The sequence below is a fragment of the Achroia grisella genome, unplaced genomic scaffold (genome assembly GCF_030625045.1).
Source record: "Achroia grisella isolate CSIRO2021 unplaced genomic scaffold, CSIRO_AGI_Agris_v1 utg241, whole genome shotgun sequence".
NCBI classification, from domain to species: domain Eukaryota; kingdom Metazoa; phylum Arthropoda; class Insecta; order Lepidoptera; family Pyralidae; genus Achroia; species Achroia grisella.
In genome coordinates, this window is record NW_026712734.1 from 659,756 (window position 1) to 681,441 (window position 21,686).

At 31.1% G+C, this 21,686-nt stretch overlaps 1 protein-coding gene across 1 annotated transcript in view; it reads left to right on the plus strand.

Annotated features, from left to right (window-relative positions):
- The first annotated feature begins 2,569 nt into the window (after positions 1–2,569).
- The window catches only part of LOC131842494 (uncharacterized), an 84,879-nt gene continuing 65,762 nt past the window's right edge, over positions 2,570–21,686 (plus strand). Inside the window, exon 1 of the mRNA XM_059191032.1 lies at positions 2,570–3,365. Coding sequence (XP_059047015.1) covers positions 2,701–3,365 — 665 coding nt within the window. The 5' untranslated portion in view covers positions 2,570–2,700. The remainder of the gene's footprint in view (positions 3,366–21,686) is intronic.

The window sequence follows — 21,686 nt, forward strand, 5'->3', positions numbered from 1 at the left end:
TGGTACACTCAAATAAGGGCCGTGACATCGACTTGTAGATTAGCCCAATAGGCTTGTGAAATTTACGTTTTAACTTTTGTTTTTGCTTTAGAAGCTATTACGATTTTTTTGTGTAACTGAAGTGCAAACAAGCTGACGGTTGAATTAATAGAAAGTGGCATCGTTGGTTTGTATACATAAACAGCATCACGGAGATTACGTCATCATAATGACCCCTTATGCTATGATATTCATGATATGATGCTATGATTAAGGCACCTTAATCCTAACTCCAAAAAAAAGTTACACATAAAACATTATTTTGTGCGACGGATATATCCATGTACAGTTTACCTTAGTAAGAGTTTCTAAGAGTGTAATCATATTGCTTCTATATTAGTCTATATAAAAGTAGGAATAGTTTTTTATTAATGCATGTAATTAGAATGATATGCATGCATGCCTCCGTATCTGGTAATTTTATTACCTATAGAGGCAGGTGTGATCTTTTTCTTTTTCTTTAACATGTATTTAACCACTGCTCTTACATAATTTTTCACCTTCTAAGGTCTGCGGCGCATCTGGTCCAGGTCCCCTCAGAACATTCGGTGCGGTCACCTATCTTTTCTTTTCTGCCATTCTCGCCTGAATTTATTTCTGAAAAGAAAAAGTGTGATAGATGGCGCTGCTGATTCCCGAGCGTAATACAGTGGCGCCCCCATTAACTTTCCTATTATAGTAGTGACAACCTACATTTAATTCGTTAATAAAACAAACTTATAAGAAAACATGGCAGCTTATATTATATTAAATTAGCCAGTCTAGATCTTTCATATTCTGTACTTATGGTATGGTCCGGTATGCATCTTTTCGTTGACTTTCAAACACAGTTTACGTAATAACTACTTATTAAGTAATCCATTGAAAATTTTTAATATACAATTTTTGGCTGAACAATATGAAATTGATGCTAATCTTGAAAATAGCTGCACAGACTCCTTACATCATTATGGATTATTTATCGTTTTATAAAGCATAGCACTGAATATTTTTTTTCTTTTTAAATATTATTAGTTGTGATTTAAGGTTACAATAAAAAACTTGTTAGATATAACGTTTTTGTTATTGACATCAAAAAAAGATTTATATAAATTTAGACTTTGCTTTACTACGTTTTTAATACTTGTATATATATATTTATAACGTACAACACGTTACGTTTTATTATTCAGAGAAATGTATAAAGTATATATATCAACCCAAAAAATGTAAAATAAGTATTTATAAAACTGAAAACTATTATCAAAAAAAATAATTGGTAAAAAATAAATAATTGGTAAAATAATAATACTATGTTTTAGAAATTTTAAATTGATGATGTGACATAGCTTGCATTGCTTGTATCGTAAGGAATTAAAATTGTTTTTAATGTTCTACTTTGCTTCTTTCTGGGAAGTTGAACTGGGTTGTTGAAGTTTCTTGAATACCATCGTTGTCGCTAGGCTAGGCTACTTATCCTATAGTGTTTACCCTGTATGAAACGAAGTTTAAATTAAGATATTGGGTGGGTACCTATATTTGATTACAAAATATAAAATAATTTAATATCAGCGGTTATAAAATAAGTGTTTGCCGCCATAATAGTATCTATAAAAAAACTAATAGAATTGTTAACTTTAACATATTAATAATAATGACCTTAGACAGTTCACACGGCGCCATCTCGTCCCAAGCTAAGCAAATTTGTGTTATGTTTATGGTACTACAGAACTTAAATATTTAAAACCATATTTTTTTTGTTAATACATCTATAATATACCCAGAAATACCCAGACCAAAACAAACAATCATACTCATGAATACACATGCGAAGAATGGAACTCCCAACCGTGGAGAGTTATGCGGTGTGCTAAACCGCTAGGCCGTTGAGTTGTAGGTTGTAACATGAACGTGAAAGAAAAAACGAAGGGAAGATGTGGCTTTTATAATTATAGTGAACATCCAAAGTTACGTAACCAAAAAGCATACGGAATTACGAAATTTCCAAGATTGTTCTTTTATATTGTTCCGTAATGGTTTGTTATGAATGAATGTACCGAAGGCATGAGGACTATAATTGAAGTAGTATTCTATTGAAGGAGTAGTAGGTAATTAAGATTAATTCTTAACTAAAGGAATAGCAATGAACATTTATTTTAACATTAACTGAACGCTGTGATTTCTTAGAATATGTATGAGAAAAACTATATTGGCTAATTGGACAAATGGCTTAACAAATTGTATACTGTGTTATAAAACTTTAAAACAATATAATGTGTAAAATTATAGGGTATATATAGGTACATATATACTATATGTATAATTTTATTATCCACTCCTGTTAGTGAATATTAAATAAATTTACCTAGTCATTTTTACCTATTATTATAATACGTATAGAAATAAAACAATAAAAAAATATTGAGCTGTAAGCGCTTGAGAAAACATTATTTTTACTTTTTATTAGCTTTTTACTGTTCAAAAGTTATAAATACAAATTTATTATAATTCCTTATGATTTATATTACATATATTTTCCTGGTTCTAGGCTAACATTAGATTCCTATTTGTATTATGTATTACATACAATTTATTAAATTTATGTATGGTGGAATTTACAGGCGCTAGCGGTGGCGGGTGGCGGGTGACGGCGCTGGCTCGACAGCGGAGCGCGGTCACGAGATGAGCGGCGCAGGCTGGCCGACCGCGCCTCCGCCGCCGCTATCCGCTGCCGAAGCCCTCTCTTCGCTATTATGGCAGCCGTATGAGTGCCGCTCGCCGCCCCTCTCGCGCTCTCGAACTGATGGTGCCCTGGCGAGCGACAGCTTCGGCGGGGGGGCGGCGGCACCATGCGCTCCCCAGTCGCCAAGCGGCGGTCGTCATGCGCGCGCGTCGTTTCGCGCGATTACTCTCCGCCACGAGATGCGGTTGCCAGTGCCGGCGCCCGCCCCGCTGCGTAAATCGGACTCGGTCTCTGTGCGCGTTCCGGGCGAGCCGAGCCGCCAAAATGTGTCAAGTGTGAACGTCAACATAGTGCAGGTGCAGGATGCCTCGTCCGGTTGTAATGTGAACAGTGCCGTGCAGACGGAGAGAGAAAGGAGTGTTGCTACCGCAGAGTGTCAGACGGAGGAGCCGACGCGGCGGCGGCGCACTCGGCGTGCGCGGGCGCCGCGAGTGCCCGAGCTGCTTGAGAGTATACCACCGCCGCCGTACAGCACGTTACCCCCTCAGGCGCACCCGGTGCCTGTAGCCTTACCGGTGCCAGTGCCGGTGCATCCGCCTCCGGGACCCATCATAGCACCACACCCGTCCACACATCGCTTCCCTTTTCAGCCGATTCCACTCAGGTGCGTTTTTGTTGTGTTTTACTAAGGTCAACGTAATTATATTATCGTTTTAAGAAGTACTACTTACAGTTTATGCACCAGTTGACGTTTAAACGGCTACGCCGTTCTGTAAGTCGGTCACACCACCATTCGCGAATTAGGAGAAAGGCGTCTCGAACTATACTTTAATAAGATGTCTATTTACCAACATTGAACAACACAAACTTGTATTGTATCTATATCTACTCATAACATACGAGTAAGTACAAGCATAAAGAAACATCTTCTAATGTGCTTGGTAGATGAGTAAGTACATGTTGTCATGGGCTATATAATCATTATTCGTTGAAATCTTTTGTGTGGTTGCTTTGTAATCATTCAAATTGTACAAAATGTAGCAGAGTTAATACGTAAGATTCCCATGCTATAATGATCCTCCTACATTTAGACAATTTAAAACATTAGTTGCTACGACTCCTTAATATACGTATTCAGATGCAAAAATTTGTGAATGATATTGGTATCTAAAAGAAATTAAAAAGTTAGTAAGTCCTGCAATACCTGAAACAATGATAATTATATTTTGAATTAACGACAAAAGAGCAAAATTTTTTATAAATATCGATAAATTCCTTACAAGTTGATCAAATTTCGAAACAATTGACAGTCTATGTGTGGTTTATCGCATTCTCCGGCTGCGGAATACTATTGCGAACTGGACGGATCTTGAATCTCCGATCTCTAAATCCACTTATTAACATGACAAACGGCGATTCGAGTGTTAAATTACGATCGGATAACACTCTCATAAAGAAGTAAATGATATCTAATAATAAATAATCACACAACGCTATCGAGTGCCAAGCTAAGTAGAGTTTATATTACGGGTACTAAACAATTGATAGAAATATCTTATTTATCTAAATACATACATAATGTACATAGAAACACCCAGACAAACAATCATACTCAAGAATATAAATGCATCATGCGAGGAATTGAACCCATTCATCGGTAGTAATGCCACAGCATTTGGTCCACCTTCATCGTCCAACCACCATCGTCACTGAAGATATATATATATTATCTATTGATTTAATATAATTTAAGAAAATCTATGATCTTAGACATGTGTACACAAGTGTGTGATATGCTATCTTTAATATGCTGGCAGATTTCTTGAAACGTCAATACGATTTAAAATTTAAAAGTACAGTAGATATCGTCACTGCATTGATTACCCAATGAATTATACTGCATTATTATGAACCAACTTGTAATATTATCTTGCTTCTATTTGCGGTCGAAATATGCAGAATGTATACGACTATATCTCAAAATTTCTGTTGAATATAAAATAACTGATAATAAATTATTAACTTCTTAACTCCTTATTTTATTGATTATTATTTTGATATTATCATTATAAAGAAATAATCATAGCTCAATCTAATTCCAAACACTTGAACTATAATAATTCGTACGGAAATTGTAATAAAGTTAATATAATTTAGATTTTTAAAGAATACTTGATTAACATTTATGAATAAAATAACAAATAATAATATTTCTGGACAATTCACACAAAGCTATTTAGTGCCAAACTAAGCAAAACTTTTGTTACGGGCACCACACAATTAATATATCTAAGACCCCAAATATTACGGCATGTACTCATATCCAGGAATTCAGGAAAAATAAGCGGGTAAGATAAAAACAGTAAGCAAGGATTTATTAGACAAACGAAGGAAGGTCGTTTATGTAGATTATTATACGAGTATATAATAGACGCGTAATATATCAGTTGTAATTGAAATTATTTTGGTCACGCTACAGTTACATCGGATGGCCTCGTTATATAAGTTGATTGTCTTACATATTTATACAGCAAGGTCGTTACCGCAATGATGTCGCTTCATAAAAATGAAAATAAAAAAATATTATAAGCAATGAAGGGTAAGAAAGCTAAATGTACTTTATTCAGTCACGCCGTAGACCTCAGAAATGGGGACGCAACGCATGATGGACGCCATTAGTGTCACAGTATAGAATAAGCGGTAAACCAAACTGAAAGATTGAAATTTGGCAGGCAGATAGATTCCTTAGAATTTTCCGCACGATTTGTTAATGACCAATGTGCAATGTCTGAACGGGCCGTGAGAAAGATTTGTTGAAAATTTTCACGGGAATGGAAGAAAACAAATAAATATTTATTTAGATGACTCACGAAAAACAGTGGGTGTATAGTCCAAATTGTTGTAATACTCAAGTCAATAGTAAGACAATAATTTTTAGTCACGTGGACGAGCACAATGTTAGGAGTTAATGAATTTTCTCCTCGACTGCTGTTGCGATATGGGTTTTTATTAGATTTAAGATTGCACGTGCATTAATCTAGTACTAGAAGAGAAACAAGGTATATAGAAATTTTTTACTTGCAACTATCTAAGTTGAACAGCCTACTAACCACTTTCCACCATGTGGTAACTAGAAACCTGTTTTAATTGCAGTGCTCACGGTTTACAATATATTGAATTTCTTACGATACGTTAATTATGTGTGGGTAGTATTCAATTTGTATTTCGCTAAGATTACTAATGAATAGTCTAGGTTACATATGAAAGTAAAATTCAATGTATTACCGGTTTATTTCGTATTTTACCTAAATGAAAGTATTTACCACTATAAATAATCTAAAATTTTAATATAAATATAGTATTATCGATCCCTAAATAACACATATAATCTAATAATTTATGAAATGATGAAATGACCTGTAATTTGTTTAAAATAGTTTTTTACTGGTAGAGGTACACTGGGATAGTTTTAATATGTGACAATTTGCGAAGATTGAAATATAACTATTAAAGTAGATAGATCTAGTAATTTATTTATTAGATCTATATATTAATTAAGAAAAAATGACGAAATAGACTCACAATATCAACTCGTACGGTTTTGTACTATAGTTAAGTATATAGCCATTTCAACTAATGTTAAATGTTGATGTACACTAAGTAATACTTCTAAGATTTATGTATCCAATGTAATATCAAACTTAACATTATATTTTATGAAAGTATCTATTATTAAAAAATTAAATAAATTAATAAATGTCAGATTAATTTTATATATTAAAGTTATTGGTACTTCTAAAATTAATATACTATGTATATTATAATCCACTGCCAGAACAGACAAATCCAAAGCAATTCTTTCTACCGATCTACACAAAGATACAGAGTTAATAGTAGTAAATTGAATTGTTTTACATTCAAAACAATGACTAAAACGTTATTATTCTGATGATTGACATTAGCTGTCAAGATCAGGCCGCTACTGCTAGGATTATCGGTAATATGTTCAAACTTACTTTATTCAAAGAATATTTATGTTAAACCAAAATTTTAAGTTGTTGGCAAAATAGCGTTGAAATTAAGACTAAGTAATGTAATGCCATTTTCTAAAGAAACTATCAATATTTATTAATGATATAATTTGGAGCTGATTGAGGATAGAATTTAGGTGAACAATATTCTATTTGCATGTATTTGCGTAGGATTATTTAACTAGTTTATATGATTGGAATAGCAAACAGTTAACGGCACACATGATGTTATGTGTTGACCCATCGACTAAGTACGATCAACAATAGGAATAAAACAAAACATATTGTGACTTTATATTCCAAAGTTACACTTATACACGATCATGTTCGACGTCTAACATAGTGAGTTTTTGATATACTGAAGTTAGTTTCACATTTGACATTATATGGCGCAAGAAGCATTCACTGTTGAGCATTAAACAGTGGTGTCCTCTAAAGGTGGTTTGTCGGTCAATATCACTGGTTTGCGAAATAAACGTACGCGCACCCACAGTGAGAACTATGCCTCTGACGTTGTCGCATCCGTGTACATTGTGCTAACGCTCTAGTGTTCTACTAAGATTAAATGGACAAACCAGTAATGTGTCTTTATAATAGTTTTCTAAACTATCACAATAAATGTTGTTCTATCTTCTTTCAGTCTCTCTTCAATCTCAATAATATATTTATAACTAAAATATTTTTAAGTGATCGTTGTCAATTAGGATGCAGCTAAAATATGTTTTGGTAAACAATCACCACCATCCGTTATTATGCTAAAGAATTATTATTATTAGATATATTTTATTGGCGCTAGGAAATATTACATAAACAACCATGTCTAGGCCGGTTTTATAGTAAGAATAACATTGAAATTTGGCGACTTTCACTGTTTTATTGCTACAGTACTCGTATCTATAGATCGCAGAATGAGTTTCGAAGTAATGAATGCGAAATAAAAGGTATGTATATGTATAGTACTATAGTAACATACAAGAGAAGTAGTTTTTTAGGTATTTACGTTTTATTTAACTTAATTTTTTCATCAATATAAATGTATTTATGAAAAAATTTAGTTATAAAAATGTAGAGACGTGAAACTTTGCATACATAAAATGGTTTTTATATTGTTTTATAGTGTCAATATAATACAATTGACTATTTCATTTAAAATACGCTTATGGACGGGAAATGCTACGTGTATATCCGGGGAATTAGTCTCTACTTTGAATAGTATATTTTGATGAGAGATAATCACTGCCGTTAATTATAAAGAGCAGTCATTCTGATCTATTCCAAGATTCCACACTTCCTTGAATGTTGCTTACAAATATACCTGCACCTCAATCGTTGTTGGCGTAGTGCCAACATCCTAATGGCTCGGGACTAGCGCCAAAGCCGCCAGAAAATCTTCTATATTGGAAACTAAACTCGTATCTGGAAGTGGATTGACTTAGACTTCGCTTCGCTTTGAACGTTTCAATAAAATTTGTTTGCATATTACCTTAAGTGTATTATTATTAGCTTTTTATTTGTAATTACTTTTTTAAATAGCTCTTATACTACTACCTAGTTCAAGAGTTATGTTTCATTGACTTTTCTATTTCTGATTTCTAGTGCTTCCTTAAGTATTTGATATTTGAATTGAAATTTTCATATTTCCAATTGTAGCAATATGTTGATTGCTCAGCCAGATTATCAGAAACTCATCTGCTCTATATCTTATGATTCGTTTGACAGATCCGTTTAAATCATTCACCAGTTCTTAAATTAAACACCACAGATTAATATACTAGTACCTATATATTAAATTATATTTTATTTCCTTATAATGAGGTCCCTCAGCATAGTCGTAGTACAAACAGTAATATCAATATTTTACATAGTCGATGAAGTAAGTCGAGTTACTCGATAAATCGAGATTTGTTGGAATGTATAAAAGTAATCTCCATTTATTCTCAATATACCTACATATTAATATAAATTTTGTATGTTAATGTATAAGTAACATTATTTTTATAATATAGTGATGGATACTTTGAAGTTTCGTTTATAACTAAAAGTAGTAATCGTTTCTATTTGGGACGTTGCTTGGAACTAAGCAATCCAATTTACTAGATGTGTGTTTACTGACGTCTACACTAAGCCAATATTGCAATGTTTGACTCGTTACTTAATTGTTATATATGAAACTGTAATTTATATTAATATTAATTAAATATAAATGAATATGCATATTTATATACATGTACTTAATCACGTAATACAACAAGGATAACAGGATAAAACAACAAGGATACAAGGATAAAAGAAAACATTAAGGAAGTTATTTTTCTATTATAAAATGTCATAATGATAATTTAAAATATTCTATAAGATTGATAAATTAATGTCAAAATTATCTAAACTATCTTAGATGTGTTCAATTTTCAGTTTTTAGATTATTCAAATACAAATCATAGACATTTGACGTGTACCAAACCCTTTAATTATGCTCTGTACATTACCGTTACTATTATCGTCATTCTGTATAAATTCTTTCATTAATCTCTCCGTCTATCATTAACACGCTAATCACCACATATTGGTACAGCCAGCGTATACCGTTAACGTAAGTGGGTGTGCATCATTTCATTATTATCCGTAGAAAAAACTACCATACATATCTGGTCGACTTGAAGTTGTGTAAAAATGTAACGTTACATCGTATTGTGGCATTGCGGTTAGGTACGACTATCTACTGTTACGAAACTATGACAGAAATCAGTTAAACTAGAGTTAGTCAAAATGAAGTATATACCAGAAAAGGTTAGCTCTTGATTAGGGGATATAATTTAGTCATTTTAAACTTATGTAACTGATCTAAAAATTATATCATGTTACCATTTGATGTCACCTATGTCATTTGCTTCACAAAGGAACTGCTTGACGGCTGAAGTAGGTAAGACTGAATTATACTGTCCGATTTAAAAATTAATATATGATGGTTGTTTCTATTAAACTTCGAATTAGTTAGTTTGATTAACTATAAATTCTTCTAAAAATTATATGTAATGTAATAATAATGATGGACTAGTCAGTTATGGATATTACCTTATAGAAGAAAAAAAATTAAAGTATATTAATTTTATGATGAGGAGCGAGTCGGAAGCAAGAAAGTCTTTGTAATTTGGTTCTAATGTATCTCTACTACTATCTTACTAATATTATAAACGCGTTTGTGAGTATGTATGGATTGATGGATGCTAATACTACTGAAAGGGTTTTGATGAAACTTTACAGTAATATAGATACATGTACATATACATATATACATCAGAATAACACATAGGCTATAAATTTCAGGCGGGTGAAACCGTGGACACAGCTAGTGTCGAGTATTTAATAAGATAATAATAGCTGAAAAAGTGAATCTATATCAGAATCAGAAATTGGATTTGGTTTCCATACATTTTGTTTTTTTTTTTAAATTACCTACAATGTTGATAAGTTTTACAAATGCGGCGAGCGTTGCCAATCACAAAAGACCCTACTAATAAAAAATGTATAAGCCTCGTACGTAATAATATTCCGTTGCTTGAAATTTTAATGTTGGAAAAAGAGAAATATTCACTGTGTATATTTTGTATGGGTCCCTATTGATATAGGTGGAAATATTCAATGGAAGTGACTGGATATACTTTATATTAATTTTATTATATATAACCGTACCAGCTGATCCTCGCAACTTCGTTTACTTGACATTTATCATTATTTTTTGCCCAATTTTCATAATTACTTTTTAAATTATAGCTTACTGGCTACTTGCTCCGGCTTCGCACGGTTGTACATGTATTATATAATATATATAAACCTTCCTCTTGAATCACTCTATCTATTAAAAAACCGCTTCAAAATCCATTGCGTAGTTTTAAAGATTCAGCATACATAGGGATGTACAGACAGCGACAAGACTTTATTTTTTTTTATTTGATTTGTTATTCTGATGTATAAAGCAAAATTATTGTTTTATTAAAATCTGTCCAGTATTTTTTGCATAATAGAGTAACAAGAATCAGATTATGTATATATACAAAAACTGTGCCCATAAAGTAATAAAAAATAATCTTAGTTTTCTTGGAGAGTATGTATGTAGGTTACCTTTACAAGAACTTCGACAGTTGACAGTTTCTCGTCAGTGACGTCGTCATCTGGGTTATATATTATTATTTCCTATAGTTACTACATTAGAATACACTTGTACAGTCTTTATAGTACACTAATAATTGTTTTTATACTGTTTTAATATTATATTATTGTTGTAATTAAATAATACGACTATCCTTATCTAAATATAAATATGATACCATTTTGTTTTAGTTGTCCAGATGAAGAAACAAAACCTAATGTCAGGTTAGAATTGTAATGGTAATTGTATTCCTCATTAATGAAAAATTCTTTAAAGGGATCATCAACTAGCATTAACATGTGTTAAAGGGCTCTATGGGTTTATTTTTTATTGTGATATATGAGTACCTAATGTGTTTCCGCAATCCTAAAATAGCAATGTTTTAGGGCTTTATGTTGGGTGGGTAAATCATGAATGTGAAACTTGACAGGTCTTTTGAGTAGTTAGAACTTACAAGTGTAGGTATACATTAATATACGTTCTAATGGTATATACAAATTTGGTATAACCTTAATATTATTACGTAGAATATAGATAGATTTAATAATTGAGAATTATTAATCGCTTCATAATTTAATGTATCTATATTTTAACTAATAATATAAGTGTTGTACTATTATAAAATATATTTTATATCCTATTTCTTATATTATATTTTCTATTACTTAGACGACCTTTTACTATGTTTATCAACCCTGTACTACTTAAAAGTTATTTTATAATTCATCTTATATACAGTGTCAAATACGCTTACTATTTATAAACAAATTTTTACACAAAACTACTCTTTTATAGAATGTTTGTAGAGAAACTAGCACATTTATTTATTACACTATACTGTCCCTGTACAAGTATGAGATTTCATTTAAACGCTTCACTGGTTAAGGCCACCCACATGAAGAATATTATAACCGAAATGGTAGGGGGTATACACAAGCATCCGTATTAACGAGAAGCATAGCATGGTGTATAATAAGTATTTCTTTTAAATAATGTTTTGTGGGATGAATATAAACCGTGTAACCACCGGGCCAGTGGTATACTCTGGGCACCCGTAAAGGTGATTACTTATTACAGTATAGGATGAAGAAGGGCCAGTTAGTCCATCGTGGGAAATCTACCAGTAATTAACTGATTTCTAGGAGGGACTGCCTGTATGTCGACCTCTACTCTATATTGTTAACAAAGAGGCCACTGGTTATCATTATAGCAATTAACCTTGAAATGTTAAAAATGAACACTAATGGGTCCTTAGGATTCAATGTAGGAAGGTAAATTCCAACTATTGTAGTCGAGTGAAAGTGTCAGGTGTCGAAATGTAGCTTACCGCCTTCAATGTCCAAGGCGAGTTACTATGCTTAGTCACTGCTTTGTGATTGTGTCTATATATCGATTCTACTAATGGAATAGTTTGTGTTGGTAACTATTTTGTTTATGAACAATATAGAAAGTTCTTCAAATTAGTGTACAATGTAGTTCTATAAATACCTTGTTTTTAAATATATACGGATATTTTTATGCATCGATCGATATATAAAAAATATCCGATTCAAACCACAAATGAAATTACTTTTGAATAATACAGTTAGCTTGTGAAACCCGCCACCATTGGCAAGTGCAGTAGTGTGTTGTACTGCTGAAGCAGTGTGTTAAACCGCTATACTACCAATTTAATGTAAATTGGTATATTTGTTATTGTCTTATTAAAATATAATTAATATTAATTACTTATGCAAATATTCCATATAAATAATTTGTATCTAATAATAATAATATTAAAATTATGATAGTTATTACACAAATAAATAAATACTTTAATTCAATTCAAATTCAAAATATCTTTATTCCTGTAGGTCTATTACAGACTCTTATGATATGTCAAATCTACCGTCAGTTCGAAATAATATCGAGATGAGAAGAACGGACAAGAAATTCAGCTCGTATTTTTTTCAAATAATAGTGGAACATGTTTATAATAATACATAGTCATTAAAATTCAAATTTGGGAGAATAGAGTGACCACCAGCATATGCTATCGCAAAGAACAAAAAATTTAATCAGTGTCCACAACCTGAACAGACCAGTCCCCACAAGCAGCACCCGTTCACGAGTATGACGGATGAGCCAGCCATCATTGCATTCAACCATATTTGAGGGAGCACATCGACCCGGCCCACCACGCCGCCACAAGTTTTAACTTTATAGCGAGCATGACTGTTTCAGGTTACTCTACTACGTCAATTATATTATTTACAGCATAGGCTGTACCGATCACAGTTTTCACCCATTATAATATAAAATTTACATTATTTAATTTACAATATGTCATTACATATCACAGTACTTATACGCATATTGAAAAAGATACTACTGCATTGTATATAGTCAGTATTAAATATAAATAACAAATTTTATACAATTAATCAATTATTAGGTACTTATTTCTAGTAATACCTATATACCTAATTTTATTTAAAAGTACACTCGTATTTCGTTATTTCCCATCATTTTGTATAATAAATGTAATTAAAATGTATGAAAACAAGTAGGAATCTTGATTTGCAGCTTTCAGTATTTAGAACTAGGTTTGCAAATGAAAGTTATTTAAAATATGTAAATGTTGGTCCGGTTTATACAAGTAAATTATAATTTCGTTTTTTAACCTTAAAATTCAACTTCGATTTCTTTAGCCTTAAAATGTATTATATCATAAATATTACTAACATTTGATTTCTATAACTTGAATTATTGCAAATAATAGAACTTATGATCATGCTATAATAATTTTGTTGTTAAAGTTTGGTCATTACTACAGACAAAGGCATGTCGGTTATACAAGCGGGGAGCTGATCTGAATAGCGATGATAGGTATTTTACGTAAGCAAATTTTTTGGTGTCATTCACTCTTTTACAAACAACTGTCATATACACATTGCACAATATTACATTAAAACACTTTCATCAACGTTATCTAAGTTAACAAAACCTTAAAGGGTCTGTGACACGAATTATAAGTACGTATACAAACTTGTTGGAAACAATACGATATGGCTATCGTTTTAAGAGTCTTCTTTCCATGTATTGTTATTAATGCGACAAAACTGTGTATCTTTCGCCGTCATTTACTAAGACCATTATGGAAATTGACTATAATTATGGGTCATGAAATCACGCATCACCGTACAAATTGTCTTGCTCTAATGGCTATGAACTTTGACTTTTTAAGATCTTTTGCAAAATATATTATAGAGAAGTTCATGTTTTTAATTGTAGATATTGTTTGAAAGGTTCGTGGAAAAATATTTCAATTATGTAAACAGAATTATCTCTACGGGACTCTACGTACAGAAATTTCAGCAAATTTTAGATTTTTGGGATTCCGTGGCTTGATTGTATGATGGTAGTCAGTTGATATAAACGATTTTTGTATTTACCTCTGTCCCCCAAACGCGATGGCAAATTTAGTAAAGAAGAAACGGTAAGAAACAATTATACCTCGCATGTTATAAGATATTCAAAGGTATGTCTAGAATATGCAGTTGTTGGTATAGGTTTCTAAATGTAGATATAGGTAGCTACAAATACAGATTCACCGAAGAGATCAAAAGTATGCAGAACATTGTGACCTAAATACCGACATTAAACAGAGTGTTTGTTTGTTTAATATAACATGTAGATGTCATGTAGATGTATTGTTACGAGTAGTCGTAACATCACAATAATAAGATATATATAAGTATCGTTGATGTATAAAACAATTTGATATCTTTTAAAAGTTCGACATAAGATCTACCTTACAATATGACAATGAACTTAATCCGGGTAGCTGACATTTTGTAGTGACCGAACAGGATCAAACTTATGCATATGCGAACTATAGACACTATGAAATCATTTACTTCTTATTCAATTAGTATTTGTATCTATTGTTCTTATGTTAAAATTTCCGTATTTTTTTGTTAAGTTCCATTGAGTAATCAAATAAAATTATGTATTTCATTTCTATGAATTAATTCTGTTCTCGAGTGGGTTTCTTATTAAAGTATAATTGTGTTTCTATTTTCTATCGTTTTGAAAATATAGATTTTTCTCAAATTAAATATATATCTATTGCTTTGTACGTATATATATCTCGAGATCAAAAAATATTGTGTATGATAATTAAAATAATAATAGTTGTAGTCCCTCTTTAATATTTAATATTAAAAATTCTTACACTTATTGCAAAAAATATGATATATAATGGTGTATTAGTATAATTTATTTATAACACAAGTGGCCGACTTTATTGAGTTTAGATTGCAGGTGTTTACCGTTAAGGTATATATATATATATATGTATATTGTTATGTGGTTTATATATCTCATTTCCCAATATTGTAACTGCTTGCATTTGTATCCATGTTACGTCGCTGACCCCGACATAATCCACTAGCTATAGAGAATGGCCTCTAGGCGCGGCTATACAGATAATGCCTTCGTACAATGCCGTCACTTTGGATCACTTGGAATAGAAATATATAATCTCTATTCATTATTTATGAATTAATATTACTTGTGACGTTACAAGCTAACTAATTGTGCCCGTGAGTTCGTACGCGTGAGAGCTCATCTAATTTTTTTCAGTCTACTTCAGCATGTACTATGGCCCTACATTTTAAAATATTATTAGTGAAAATATCTTCTGAATTCCTCTATCGCTTTTAACATTAAACTTAATGCATAATAGACTATTTCAGCTCGATACGATTTTAATTATGTATGTAATATAAAATATAAAAACGAAAGGGAGGTTTCTGACTACTATAATCGGGTTTGCAGGCTGCATTCATCGCAATGCAATTCAATGGAAGAACGACCGCTTTGTTTAATGGGTGGTCGTCATATAGGCCATTGATGATATACTTAGGTGACTTCCATTGTGTTCTTTTAGATATCGCCACTCATAGTAATTATGTATAATACAGTAAATAAACTATGTAGAATATATTCTGTAATTTTATGACATTTTCTTAGATTATTCATATTATTTGTCAGTTGGAAGATCGAAAACAAGGATTGAAAAGGATTATAATAAGCAATAATGCTATGTATTGTTTAATTAGCGTATAAATGGTCAGAATTTTATAGTAATAAAGGAACGACATTTGTTTAATTAAAATATTATTAAGTAATAACAGACGATGCACGCTATGTTTTAGTGTGGGAAAGATGGGTAGTGAACTAGGTCCAGTACGTGATTTTTAACAGTCCTCAGGGATTGTGGGGTCGCGTACCCATCTAAATTGTGTATATCAACCCTCCGGATACAGATAATAAAGGGGATGCGTGGCGACAGTTATCATAAATCTAATTTATTTCTATTATCTATATTCTGTTAGGGTTTTTAATTAGCGGATTGTATGTCTGAGACATTTAGAATAGCATGAGTTAACAAACTTGAGTGCAATAAGTAGTAAAATTATTGATTGATGAACAAATAAAATACGAAATTATGTACCTTAGAATATATACGAGATGGTTTTTGTTTTTTATATTAAAGAATCGTGCATACTATACATCATATCATACTATTTATATACATAGTTACGTACGTAATATGTACTTATATAAATATTTTTAAAGTCATAAAATTAGTTTCTTTTACTGGATAACTAAATACCATCTTTTTATATAAAATATTGCTATTGAAGACTGGATCATTATCTTTAATCATTCAAGGGACATACAGGTTTTTCTATAATTAACAGAAGTGGTTGACTATTATTTTAATTGTATTTAATTTTAATTAATTATTATTTATATCTTTTGAATTCAAAATAATGCTAACTCTGTATGGAAGTTAACAATGATTGTAAATAGTACCGTGTGCTACTAACCTAGTAGTGATCGCAATAGAAAACATTATACAATACCACCCTTATAGAATATGGTAACGTCGATTATGTGATTTACGTCCATATTAATTGTGTGCGCATTATTTGAGGGGATGATCGGGAATTCTAAATTACATCTATTGTCTACGCGACCATTATTTAAACAGAACGGACATTTGCTGTCTACGGGTGAATTTCTCAATGTTATTGTAATATAATATCTATTATTACTTTATATGTTATACTGTCGCATGTATAATGACATGCGACAGTACCTATCAAGTGAATTTCGTCACTCAGCTACTATTCAAGTTGTAATTAAAATATATGTGTAATAATTATTTTATAAATTATATAAATTATGCCAGCGTGATCCAATCGGCACGTTCTATTTATTTAAGATATATAAATTGGATATTATAACATAGTATAAATAAAAAATAATCTTTTTGAAGGAGGTATTTATTATTTTTAAGTTATCATATATTGTGCCAAAAATCATGAGACCATAGGCTATTTTAATAGACTAATAATAACTCATGACAAATGACACACTGCCATGTAGTCCTAAGATAAATAGATCTTGCATTGTGGGTACTACACGACTCATAAAATTTCTATCAAACATTTTATTAAAACGCACATAACTTTAGAAAATAGCCAGACTAATACAGTAAATACACATACTCCGAAATAAATATGTTACTACCGTGCCGCGAATAGAATCCTAGACCACCGAGGCCGTTAATTTCTTCGGGTAAACTGCATACGTGCATATTGCGGTGCTTTAATATAAGGTTTTTTTTATCTTTTGTTATTTGTTTTTTAGTCCAAATCCACCTTAGCGACGCCGATTTAACTTTCTATTATTCGGTACACCAGCTACATGCTGTCGTTTCGTATTAATTAACTTTTGTGTACCCTAAATGAGGTCACGTATATTCAAATTTAGAATTCAATTAACGGCTTTAATAAGACAGTTTAACCAAACTCTAATTCCGCAGCATTGGCTTCGTTACTGAATATTATTTCAATGTAAATGATATCATGCACCTTTTAATTAATTACGTTTACGTTCAATATTGTGAAGTGAAGTATCACATGCAATAGATTTTTTTGATATAAATCTTTTCAATCATTCGTGTAACATAAGCATGATATACTATATTAGATATGATAATATTACTCGTATGTTGATACACGTAATTATGAGTCATGTAATGCTTTGGTTAAAGGCTGTAATACTATTATTAGTGTAGATTGTACTGTAGTTATTTAGCTATGAAAAAAAGAAATTTGACTAAAATTATAACAAATCTTTAATTAATTACACAAAACACAAAGAACTTTTCCGCCTTAGGCTAGAGATGTCACAAGATCAGAGCTATTTATATGTCTTCTTTACAGTAGTGCTTCCTATTATTGCCAATATCATATTTTTTTATTGAATTTTGAATAGTGAAATAATTAGGCATTTTTATATTGTTCATAAAGCTTTATTTTTATACACTAATTCAAATACACAGAGGACTCTCAGCGCAGTATTTATAAAATAAAATCATAATATAGCTCATCTGTCTATTGAATTTCTATAATATACTTACTATGGTCAATAAATTGGTATCAATAACATTCATATTATGCTTTCCTTTAAGAGAAAGCACTACGTTTCCAGTAAATAATTGAACATGGGCCAAGTGTACATATAAGCACGTTAGACGACTTTAATAGAGGAATTCTATGAGTAAATCGTTTATAATATACTTACAAATACTTTTTTAAATTATAAACAATATATTCTTTATTTTACATATTTAGAGACCAATAAAAATATCAAACGGAGTTATAACGTTGTTTACTACAAAAGCAGTATTGAGAAATATTCTTAAAAAAACACGGACATGAACGCAGTATATTTGCGCAGAAACAATACCCGAAATGTATTAAAATAAAAGTTATTTATTTTTAACACTAAACGTAAAAATTAGGATAAAAAAATAATTATTCTAAGCCCGTTGGTCTAGAAAGTAAATAAAAGTATATTTGTATATAACGGAATATTACAGTATATTTGCACACGCGTTCTCGTCCTTTACATTATGCCGAGCTATTATACTCCAAATGTTTCTATAGCTCATAATAGCGCGGGTCTGCCACTGTTGTTCTGCCACCCTTCCACCCAATCCGAAATACGAATGTCCGAATTAATCAAATCTCATTTAAATATGGTTCTTGCGAGACATTAGAATAGAGTCTGCAGACAGTTTAATGTTTATATTTATAATAGTTTATGAATATAGGTACCTGTAACGTTAGCCATCAGTTGACGTAGACTTGGGTTAAAGTAATGTCTGGTTCATTACAATTTAGACGTAATTGTTCGAGTTGTTAAGTATCTGTAATTTAATATTAAGAGTAATATTAGATATAATAATAATATCGTCGTACAATTCACATAACGCCATCTAGTCCTAAGGAAAGCAAGCTTGTCTTATGGGTACAAGACAACTAATATAAATATTTTGTATATTTTTTTGTAAATACTTCAATCGAATAATGTTAAAGGTAAGAATGTAGAGTTGTATATACCTATATTAATGTAATTAAAATAACATTTTTTACAACAATTAGATTTTGTTGAACATTGTAAATAATAATAATAATAAGTAAAAATATACTAATTTATTATACGAATTCACACAAATCAATTATTGTATAATAAATAGGTGCCTTCAGAGTATCCTCGATAACGGATCAAAGAATAAAATATTACTTGTATTATACACAGATGTAAGAACAAAAAATGCTTTTTGGATGAGATAAGAAATTAATTTTAAAATACCATATTGCCGAATTAACAATTAAATTCTAATGACGTCACACATATAGAGATATTCCACCTATCGACTATTGCAGTATTATATGAAGTACCTACAGTTATTTTGTATCCCATAATAATAATATTACACAAAGAAAGAGAAAATGAATCAAAACAATGAGAAATCTGACATCTAATATTGTATTCTTAGCACATTAGTTTTGATCCTTGCTTTGGAGTAACCATTGTTCTTTATTATTTGTTGCAGACGATTTTACAATACTTTCACTATGGCCTTGTGTAATATTAATTGGGTTAGAGTTTTATACAGTTCTTTAAATTATATCAGGTTGGATTAAATTTTTTAAATTTATTTTTTATGAACAGATACTGTACGTATACTGAATATATTAATAAATAATTTGTTCTATTAACTAAATTACAATAATTGCGTTTATTACATCTTTATTTGTAATGACTTGTATTAATTATGTTTTAACTTTTCTGCTTTATTTGTATTACGTAACCCTCAGGGATCTAAAAAGGTCCATTAAAAAGAGGCAAGTAGGTACAAATTGTGCCTTTGCCTCGAAGGATAGGGTTCGCGTACCGTCATTTTTCCAGGTTGAATGTGATCAAACCTTGTTACGATCCAAGGGACAAATTTCCGGGACAGGAAATACGTTAATACATTTATCCACTCAACAAACTTGAATTTTGTAAAGAATGAATTTTATACCTGCGTCGCGACTATTTTTACGTGGATTTAGCTTTACTTACACCAATGTTTATTAGAATTAGAAAATGTTGATGTTATAATATGCTATACAATTAAAATATTGCACAAATCAATTTTACTATATAGAAACTTATTACCAAAGAAATATTTTGTACAAAGTTGTGTGTATAGATAGAGCCAAGTAAGCCAGTTTGAACATAGTACCGGTAAGAAGTAGTAGAATTCGACATGACGATCATTCTAAAGATTGATTTATGTTTTCTCTGATTCATTTTAAATTCTAGGTGAATAAATTCATTGCTAAAAGTTTAAAAATGAAATAAACAATTTGACGAAAATTGATATGTGAGTAATACTGGATTTGATAAAGCATATCAAACCGAATAATAAAAATTACAATTTTAGCGAAATATACAATGACGAATTGAGAATACTTCGCTTCCTTTGGGCCTACGGTTTATAAAAGTTATTAAATAGGAACTGTGCCAGTGACCTCTATGCAAACAGATGACGCCAAAATTAAAATTTTTATAGTAGTGTTCTGTAAACATAGTAAAATCACGTGTCTTGTGGATCGACCGGTAGAAAGTAGTTTACCTCTTGAGCCACTCTTCATTCAACTACATAGAACAGGTTAATACTCGTTTCACATACAGGTTCTTATACACTCATACAAAACTACGGTATAGCCTATAATGCCTACAAAATAACATACACAAGCAAAGCATTCACTCACACTAATGTATCGGAAATACGTCTATGTGAACTTGCGCCAGCGCAGGTCAGCTTGGCGCATCATTTTTTTTTTGAGTAGAACTGGTTTGTGAAACGATAACAAAGGGCCTTAACGATGACTCAGTATTGATGTTGGGTAAAGATTAAATGGTAGTACTTGCATAATGATATTGTTTTCTAACAACCTTTATGTTTAACATTTAATAATAATTACCCAGAATAATGTACACAGCGCCGTCTAGTCCCAAGTTAAGCAGAGCTTGTGTTATGGGTACTAGTATACTATATAGTAATACTACAGATAACATAATATGCTAACACTTAAATACACTCATACTACTGAATAAAAGTGTTTGTACCGTGCAAGGAATCGAACCCGCGACCATCGGAAGTAAGAATATGTGCGAAACCCGATTATACTAAAACAAAATTACATTAGAATTAGTTAAAAACCAATTCTTATTTCAACAAATAACAAACAGTACAAAGATATTTAATGTTCAAGTATACGATCCAATGGTGGAGTTGTCGTTTGTAGTTGTCACATTATTTAAATTACAAAAACAACACTGACCCTGTAGTAAACTCCATCGATATATAATTATGTTAGTAGGTTAATAGATATTATTTAAATACGTA